At 39.8% G+C, this 10,231-nt stretch overlaps 1 protein-coding gene across 1 annotated transcript; it reads right to left on the bottom strand.

Annotated features, from left to right (window-relative positions):
• Positions 1-1,615: 1,615 nt before the first annotated feature.
• On the bottom strand, positions 1,616-8,415 carry cdk7 (cyclin-dependent kinase 7). The gene is made up of 12 exons (XM_026188669.1): positions 8,298-8,415; positions 8,003-8,062; positions 7,875-7,908; positions 7,723-7,790; positions 7,512-7,580; positions 6,233-6,343; positions 6,009-6,127; positions 5,696-5,795; positions 5,495-5,581; positions 5,219-5,368; positions 2,748-2,886; positions 1,616-2,060 (listed from the first exon to the last, which is right to left on the bottom strand). Exons 1-12 carry the CDS (start codon positions 8,361-8,363, stop codon positions 2,032-2,034), a joined length of 1,032 nt encoding a protein of 343 aa, XP_026044454.1. The 5' UTR covers positions 8,364-8,415; the 3' UTR covers positions 1,616-2,031.
• Between the last annotated feature and the right edge of the window lie 1,816 nt (positions 8,416-10,231).

Raw genomic sequence — 10,231 nt, 5'->3', positions numbered from 1 at the left:
TTACACGTTAGGCGTAACACAAAGCCACGTGCCACACAAGTTAGACCCCTGGCCTGAATGTTTAAAATATATGAAATAATATGGATTTTAAAATACTATCAGAAAGCTGTATTATAAGTAAAAAAACAAAACAAAAACAAAACAAAAACAAAACTCCAAACAAACAAACAAACAAACAACAACAAAAAACAAAAACAAAGGGGTCGGTGCAGGATTAAAAAATAAAATTATAAAAATTGTCAACAGCTATATCCAGACACAGGATGACCTGGATCTGATCCCTCCATGGCTCATTAATCATCAGCGCGGAGCTGTTAAGTACAGGTGGTATTCTGCTTATATTCACAATTAATTATTTCAATTGGGAGGAAATGTCTATCATTTAAGTCACCTGTGTTTTTAAGTACAACAAAAAATGGCAATGAGTCTGACATGCACACAAAGCCCGATGAATCCCTGCATAAAATATATTTCAAATGATATATAACCTATCAGAAATAAGGACATTTTAACATCACATAATATAATTTAATAGCCTATTTATCCCAGAATACTGAAATTATTTTGCCTCAAACATATTACTTTTTAGTCAATAGATGGGTAAAATGAAAGGGCAGGTGACTTGCTGCCACACACTTATACTGTATAATGAACTTGCATTTTTCTATAAATCAAAAGCTGGACTTTATCTCGTCTTTATCATCCCACTGCAGTTGTTCACTTGGCTGTATCTTGCTGACTCATAAGTATGAGTAAGTTTCTCTTTGTCCAAAAAACCCTGCTCGTGGTTTTTAACGGCATGTGTGCAACTGTGTGTTGAGCTCAGCAGTGCAGTAGGAGTCTGTTTGCTGGCCAATGAAGGGGCCTTGATAAGGCTGAGCTGATAAGGCTGCTACTGTAGCTGTCTGTGGCTTGTGTTGCCGTTTGCCAACACTGTCATATGACCAAATGACTCAACACACACACACACACACACACACACACACACACTTTTTGTCAGTCACCACTGCCATTGAAAGTCACCCCCAAAATTGTAGGACTTTTTAAATAGGCGTGAATCACACGGGACTGCCAGTTTATGAACGCATCAAATCAACAGCCCTCTGAAAAGCAGAAAGCACGCATCTGCAATGGCCTGTGTAACAGAATCAGGCATATTTTAGATTGAATGTGAAGACATCTCAGCCTCCATCTTCACTCTAATCTGATTGTGTTTGACAGGAAACCAAAAAGGGCAGCAGAGCATCAGGCCTCTGACATGTCAGAGTGTATCGATCAATGTAACGTCAAAAAGAAAGGACAGGAAGCAGAAAATACAGATTTAGTATCACACTGCTGCATGACACTGAAGCAGTGTCACCGTGTGAGTCCTGAAGACAGTGCTTTTGCTTCAATCCACCTGCTGAGTGAACAAACCACAAGTGCACTTCAGCTCACAGGCAAAGTAAATGCTGTACACGTGAAGTCAGTCAGTACTGTGCGTGGACTGTTACTGTGTGAATTCATAAGTGTTAGGAAGACGTTGGTTTTCAGATTTGACCACACAGGCTATTAATAAAACCATCACTACCAACCTCAGCACATCTCTAATCCAAGCAGGAAACTTCAGCATGAGCATATGCAGCTTTTATTGCTGTGACATACAAAATAATGACAATACAAAAACATTCACATGAAATAAATCCTCACATGTTGGTTTGTTTTTCTTTTTCCACACACATAAATAGACGTTTTTCCCCACAGGCTCACAGAGTTTAGGCATCAGCGAAGGCAGACCAGAGCCAACACTACTGACAACAGCCCTCTGCTGTAGATCAATCGCTGGCCATCTGGACACAGCAGCATCCTGAATATTTTAGAGTTAACGATTCACATACGCTGGCTACAACTTCTAAAATGTCCTAAAGTCAACCACGAGTGAGAGAGCCTCCACTGGTTATAGACTTTTTTCCTTTTTCCAGTGGACAGTCCTGAGAAATGCAGGAAGCTGAGCCATGCAGTGGTGATCCTTGGATTTAACCCGGTCCATAGTCAGAAAATGAGCTTCTTCTTCATTGCAGCTGAAAATAACACAAAGGGTTTTGTTTTAAAAACATTATTTAAAAAAGAAGAAAAAAAAAAAAAAAACAACTTAAAAAACCTAAGTTAGATTAGACAGACATGTATTTCTGTTCTGTGTATGTACGCCACATGCTCAAATCAAGCCTATAATGAGCAACGCGCTACCAAGAGGCACCAAGGTTTCGGTTATAAATGTTTCAAAAGTCAAAGCCAGATATTTTCCAAACCACAGAGGAGCTGGAAAAGCTTTGAACCTCCCAGTGACACTAAAGGGTTCCACTTTAGTAAAACATACCCTCCCACTAGCCACGAAACTGTGGGCGCGTGTTCGAATTCAGTATTTTCTGAATTTGTAACTGCAGCTAAATGTACAGCCCACACCCGCTGAATTGCTAGGTTAGGTTTCTAACTTTAGCGAGAAGCAGTCAAAAAACTCACAACATGCTATAAAAAAAAAAAAAACAGAAGAAAAAAAATCAGGTCAGTGTTGGAAGTTCTAAAATATTCAGCCCCTTTAAAGTCCGCCTCAAACGAGTGTCGCAGACACCTCACGTTTTTGCTGCTCAAACCACAATATAAACAACATGACTGAGAAAATATTTAACCCAGAGTCAGGGTGGTCTTCTGTGGATTAAGGACACACACAGTGGATTTAGTGCAAATATGAGCTCATATACGGTCATTACTTGTCTCCAGGCCTTCGATTTTTCTCTTGAGACCGACTGTCTCCTTCTCCCTCAAAGCCTCGGCTGAACAGTTTGGCCGGGGGAGCTGGGGACCAGGAGTGGGACCAGGCCGATTGCTGAAGTACCTCATCTTCAGAGCCTGCAGAATAAAGGAAAACACCATTTTATACATCTATGTCATCAAACATCAGAGTTATGTCTCTAATTTGATGTATCAAAGATGCAAGAAGATGTTTTTTTTTTCTTATTACTGAGATGTGTAATAGAGAAAGTGGAAGATGTGTCGTTAATGCAGTTGTTGAACAATGAGATAGTTCAGGTTTTCTCTCTAATATTATGAGTTATTTAGTGCCTTGCGGTGACTGTTGTGAATTGGTGCTATGTAAATAAAACTGAAGTTGCTCAAACAGAAGGCAAACATTAATTCCTGTGTTGGGAGTAACGGAATACATGTACCGCCGTTACGTATTTAAAATACAAAATATGAGTAACTGTATTCGTTACAGTTACCGTTTAAAAAGGTAGTATTTAGAATACAGTTACTTTGTTGAAATAAATGGCGGTCTTTTCCTGTTTCATATGTTAGCCTATGCTCTCTATTTTTGGTAATTCCACGCCGGTGGAAACCCAAAGAAAACACGCATTAAGAGGCTCCAATGCCTGTGTCTCAATCTCGTGGCCCATGTCACCTCTACTTGTGGCCCGCATAATGAGGTGAAGAAATATTTTTAAAAATTATTCACAAAAATGATTTAATATGAAGGCAATAGGCAGAGTGTTACAGTCATCGCCCTAAAGAATGTAGCCTCATGGGCAGTGTAGTCCGTGCTGCAGGGAGAATACCTGTTATGTGTCTGTGAGCGCGAGGAGGGAGAAAAAGAGTCGAAAAGTACGAGTTGTCACCGACCAGAAACCGGAGATTGAAGCATGCAAATATAATAATAACCACTGCAGCCAAAAAGAGTGCCTGACGAGCCCAGTTGTGAGCTATTAAGACTCGACTGTACACTGTGTTCGTGTTTTCCTCCGAAACAATAAGTTCCGTTGGAGCAGCCTTTCAACGCCTCTGTCTGTCTCTTGCTAGAAACGTTGACTCAGACAACAAAGTAAAGCTATTTTTCGGCTACGAGTCCGACACGGAACCCGACATATTAGCCAGAGGTCCCTTCACAGTTTTATGTCTTTATGGTTCGGAGCCGCGGACCTGTTTTATATACGCGCGGAATAGTTTTCTATACGAGATCGCTGCTAAAAGTGCAGCCTTACCTACTGTCCACCCTACTGTTACTCATTTTATATTAAGATTTAAAAATCTAGCTGGTATTGGTATGGCGAGTAGCCTTCAGTAATAGTAATAAATCACACAGCAATAGTACAGTCATGTAGTTGTAAAAAGCATGATAATATATTAAGTAATCCAAAGTATTCAGAATACGTTACTGTCATTGAGTAACGTAATGGAATATGTTACAAAATACATTTTGGGGCATGTATTCTGTAATCTGTAGTGGAATACATTTTAAAAGTAACTTTCCCAACACTGCTTGTGTCAGACTGACCGAGTTTTTATGTCAGGGATTGTCACAGGTGAGGAAAACAGGCTCTGTGCCTAGGACTGGAGAAGAAACCAGTTTTCACTGGGAGAGCACCAGCTATGCAGAGTGCATTGACTCGCCTGGATCAGACAATAGCGAGTTTTACTAATATACTGAGACTTCTGAGAAAGAACAAACAACCTACTGCTTACATCTACTACTAAGAAGTTCTTCACACTACACATTTCACTAACACAATCGCTGCTCACCAACACTCCTTCTTTCCAGAGTTAAATCCCTGTGATGTTCTTGTTTCAAAATAATACTCAAATTTTAAAAGGTTATAATTTGGACAGAAGAAACTTCGAAGGGCGAATTCCAACCAGTGGGAGCACTGGGACTCAGAGGTGCACAAAACCTGCGGAAGCGGCATTGAAGAGGATAACAGCTACTTAACTCGGGTACAGTTTATGTTCACAACTCGTCAACCCAAACATCCCAAAAAACATGTGCATTTAAAAATAAGCAAAGAATAAGCATTTATATTTATTTATTTTTCCTAGCACAAAGCTGTGTGGCAACCACATCGTGACTTGTACGAAGATGAAATGTCTACTTTTTGTTTTGCACGTCGTGTAAAGTCAAGTCTTACAAGTCTATTAGTGGTTTATCTTTGCATTACACTCTTAAAGTAAAGGACACTCTTCACCGGCTGATCACAATGAGAGTTGTACTGCCTGAAGCGAGGCCTGTAATTCTGAGGGAGCTACAAATGAAGTGGCAGGGTTTCAGCGCTGAAGCCGATCTAGCAATCATCAAATAGACTGCAGTGTAAAAATGTTAATATTCTTATTTTAAAACTTATCTAACAATAATTTCAAATGATTTGTTCAATAATATAAAACTGAGAATAGCTACAGTGCTTTAGCTTATTACCTGTGTAGCTGTGGTCCTCGCTGAAGGGTTAAAGGTAAAGAGACCTTGTAGCAGCTCAAGTAAATCGTCTCCAGCTGCACTAAATATATGTTCCAGCGGTGTGCCGGGGAATATTTTGAAGGACACATAGTCTGGTAGACTACTCAAGCCCTAAAGAGAGATATAACAATAGAATGTAAGCAAGAATCCCCACATCTCATCAAAATTGGGCCAAACTGTAGAAAAAGAAATAAAACAACAACAACAACAACAACAAAACCCCCCAAACAAACTCACAGGCCATGTTTCTTCCGTGGGTGTTCCCAGAGCCTCAAAGATCTTAGTAAGCTGGTCGAGATCAGAGTCTCCAGCAAGGAACGGAACCTACAGCAAACGGGAGTGTAGAGAGACATTAGCATGAATATGAAAATAGCTGCGTCCCCTGAGACTGCTCAGGGGACGCAGCCTGCTCATATCTTTGAAGTGAGGTTTATTTACCCGAAGCAGCAACTCTGCCAAAATGCATCCCACTGCCCACATGTCAACACCCACACCGTACATCCTGGCACCAAACAGGAGCTCAGGTGATCGGTACCACCTGGGAAAGACATGAATGAACAATAAATAGAGACATATTTTACAGACCTTGCAACCTGGACTTCTTAGTAGAATTCTGTCACATTTAACCAGTCCTAGTTTGGTTAAATGTTTGATTAACTCATGGAAAACATAAAAAAAAAAATATTGCTAATGAGACTAACCCTGGAGAAATTCTGTATTTTTAATGAGGTAACATGGAGACTAATCTGACCTGGTAACAACTTGATGTGTGTAGACTCTGCTAGGGCTGCCAAAAGACTTGGCCAAACCAAAATCAGCCAACTTCAACACCCCACTGCCATCTAACAACAGATTATTGGGCTTCAGATCCTGCACAAAAAAAAGAAAGAAATTAAGAGGAAAAGGCCCAAAACATAAATTACAAATTAGACATGAGCATATTTATGTGTAAATGCTACACACAAGTTTTCTTACCCTGTGTAGGACCCAGTGCTGGTGCATATACTCTAATCCCTGCAGAGTCATGAGGATGTAGGCTTTGATGTTGGCTGGAGTTAAGACTAAACTAGTGTCTTTGATGATAACCTTAAAAACAACAAAACAAAGACCAAGAGTCATACGTACAGCCAGACTTCTCATAATTAATAACATCCATGCATAAATTCATGGCTTTTCATAGCTCTAGGCCACACACACACACAAAATTAAAATACACTTTTACTGAGCGGACGAGACAATCAAAAACATCTGGAAAATATCCATATAAAGAAATCATCCAAGATAGAGCAGTTCAGCCTTCATAACAAGAACCATCATCACCTTTGAATGCAGGAGTCTAACTAAAGCTAACCTCGCAGTCCAAAAATATATAGGCTTTTATAATATAGGCTTTTAGCACCGGTAATAAGATCAGCATCACATTTCACCCTCATGTGCATCCTGTTTTTCTGCTGCCTGTAATGGCATCACTTCACTGAGCAGCCAAAAGCAGAGTGATATTGATTATTTTTAAGTGCGTTTATCTTATTTTGCATCATTTGATTAGGCTCTAAAGCATTGCTGGTGAGCGCCTATTTGGAGCCTTTTTATGCTTAGATAATCCAAATAAAAGCCAGAGTAACACCCAGCTTAGCACTGGTGACACTTTGTTTGACCTCTTGCTCATGCTTTCTTGGATACTCGACTTTAATCTGACCTTACACTACGAGTGTGAACAAAGGGTAAAATTTCCACCTGCTGGCCCACAAGGGAACTGCAGCATAAAAAAGACAACTTTTTTTTTAAAGACATGTTTAACAGATTAGAGACGACTGACAAATCTCCAGACAGAAGCAGTCATAATGCAAAACATGACATCTTCAGGTTTTGTTACAAACAAATAAATAATATCATACAATACTGTACTCTTTAAGCAAAACTGTACTGGAAGATGTTTCTAAAAATAAAATAAGTAAATCTAAGATTTGGCAATCTGTGACTTTAAGAGCTCTAAATGTTATATTATTAATATTTAACTACAGATAAGAAATGTATTTTTTTTTTTTTTTTAAATCGAGATACTCGATGAATCATTAAAGCCGGAAATCAGAAAAAAATATTAAGGAAGTGGGAAGCTGCTACCTATTCTATCCATCATCTACCCCTTTAACCCCCACCCACACACACAAACTAATAGAAAAGTGAATATTTTTTTTAAAATGCACAAACGCTGTGTATGAAATTCCTCCACATTTGTATTTAGGTCTCCACTCACCTCCAGGTCTGTTTCCATGAAATCAAACACCAGGCTGATGTTTGATTTATGTCCAAAAGCATCCAACAGCTGCAACACACATAAAACAACAATATTTAGATTTAAAAAAAAAATACATAAACTGCACAATATAGAAAGATTAAGGTATCTTTCTATACAATCGATACAAATAACACAAGATTATGATGATGTGCGATGAACATTTAGCTACCCCGATAATGTTCGGATGATGGAGCTCCTGCAGCAGTTTTATCTCTCTGAGTGCAGTCCGATTAATTCCTATTTAAAAAAAATAAATACGTAAAAAAAAATTTGTATAAAATGGATGAAAATGAGCTGCAGCTGATAGGACCCAGCACTTACCATCTTTAGCCTCAGTCCTGTGGCCAACCTTAATCTGAAGGGAATAAAAAGATAAATGTTTACTGCGGCTCATCAACACACAGTGTGAATGGCAGCAGTAAAACACTAAAGCAGCTCGTTTCTTTTACCTTTTTAATAGCAACTATTGTGTCGGTCAGTTTGTCCCTGGCTTTGTACACTGTGGCAAACTGCAGAGAAAAAACAACATTCAAAAACCAAAAGTTAATTTCTTTTACTTATTTTGGTGAAATTCACTGGCACAAGAAGCAGCGCAGCATGAACCAGCGAGGCTTTGTTGACATTAGCAACCAGCTAATGCTTTGTTAGCTCGCCATCGTGCTTTCTACAGAATAAACAAAGCGGTCTAAGGACGTGCGAAGAAAAAAGCAAAGACACATATCTCTTAAATATTTCTCCCCCTACCTGACCCTCTCCGAGGAAATCCAGCTTCTCGTACCGCTTGGCTCTGCTTTTCACATCAAGCGCCATGATAAATAACTGTCAGTGTCGTGCTGAGGCACTTCCTGCTCTGTTAAAGGACCGCAAGTAGTCTTTCCGGGTTAGAGGAGGCTTTAAATTTAAATTGAACAACAGCGACACCTACCGATTTTATTTGTCTAACACCACCGTGAACCAAATTATAGAGCCAAAAAAACCCAAACCCAGCATGATTTATTTATTCTGCATTTGTTTAACTGGATTTTTAAAGGTTTGTTCAATTACAATATTAATATTAATAATACTAACAATACTAATACTGCTACTAATACTAAGATTAATAATAAGTGAAGGGGAGATTTAATCTCAGTTCCAGCCTCATTCGCCTCTTAACATTTTACTGTTATGATGCAACATGCAGTACTGTTATTTTCCTCACAGTTTGTCTTTTTTGCCCCCTTTATTTTTCTTTCACCAGTTAGCAGTTTGACATCTGTCTCCTGGGAGTCTCTTCTGTCAGTTAGGAAGGTTTTGTGATCCATGCACCACTGAGCACATCTCTACATCTCATCTCCATACGCAGTGAGATACCCTCACATCCCACAGGATTAGGCATGGCTCTTCTCCTTTGACCCTCCTCGTCTGCTGCCTCACGTGCACATACACACACACATGCACACACACGCACACACTCGCCACTGACTTTCATTTTTATGTTAAGTTTGACAAGAGGGGTGTGAAGGATCAGCAGGCCTAATACACCCCTCATTCTCCTCTCAGATGTGTGCACATTCATCTGACAGCTCCCAGATGTGAGTGACAGAACCGTATGTGCCCATGCAACCATGCAGAGAAGAGAAGAGAAGAGAAGAGAAGAGGAGAGAAGAGAAGAGAAGAGAAGAGAAGGGAAGAGAAGAGAAGAGAAGAGAAGAGAAGAGAAGAGAAGAGAAGAGAAGAGAAGAGAAGACTTTACTATCTTACAATCAAACTTTAGGAACACACGTGGGGGGAGGGGCTTGGGACATTAATGACCACGGCTGACATAACTCAGATCCATTTACATCACTTGCTTTAAAACAAATATGACATATTGATGCCTACTAATTCTGCCATGATTTAAAGACATTCTTGTGCTCATTCCCCTCCGTGTCTCGGTGAGGCTGTGGATGAAGAGAGACATAAGTGATTCTGGTAGCGTTTGTATAGTTTGTCACTGTAAATCACATGACACTATGGGTAACATTATGCACAACAATAACTCACTCTGGTTATGTGTCACATTAGCAGATGGTGATGCTGTTGAGCGGGTGTGTGCATATTTGTGTGTGTGTGTGTGTGCGCGCGCGCGCGCGCGCCTGTGTGTGTATACCTCTGTTTGACGGGCAGGAGGAGAGTGAAACCACAAAGCTGTTTATCAAACTCATAGGAAGTGGGTGTTGTTAAGCGAGGACGTGTCGCGCCACCACATCCTGCTGCTGGAAAGCAGCTTCAGATGGGACAGTGTTCACACAATGTACAGTAAACAACAAATGCAGACCAAATGCCGTTTATGTATGTATATGTGTGTGGTATGTGACCACCTAATTCTTCCTCAGAAACAATTTTTACACTGATTGCACAGCTATGATAACCTGCTCATTTGGCTATACAAGAGTGTGGGGAGGATGCATTTTGGGTGACCTGTTCAGAGATGTAAAAAAATTAAATAAACATTTATTCGCCCTTATCAAAAATTTGCGTTTAACACACATGCTGTTACACACACTCACAGATTTCTTTTAAGTCACTGCCACCCACAAACCATGCATGTCTCTTCAAAATGCCGAATAGAAGATGTGTTGATGGAGTGAAATGTTGCAGTGCAAAGGCAATTTTTCTGCAGAAGAGCAGTGTCACAATCTCAAGTTTGCCTCGACAAT

The sequence above is a fragment of the Astatotilapia calliptera genome, chromosome 12 (genome assembly GCF_900246225.1).
Source record: "Astatotilapia calliptera chromosome 12, fAstCal1.2, whole genome shotgun sequence".
Classification (NCBI taxonomy): domain Eukaryota; kingdom Metazoa; phylum Chordata; class Actinopteri; order Cichliformes; family Cichlidae; genus Astatotilapia; species Astatotilapia calliptera.
The sequence above is the reverse complement of the archived record's forward strand: the minus strand, read 5'-3'. Positions and strand labels throughout refer to the sequence as shown.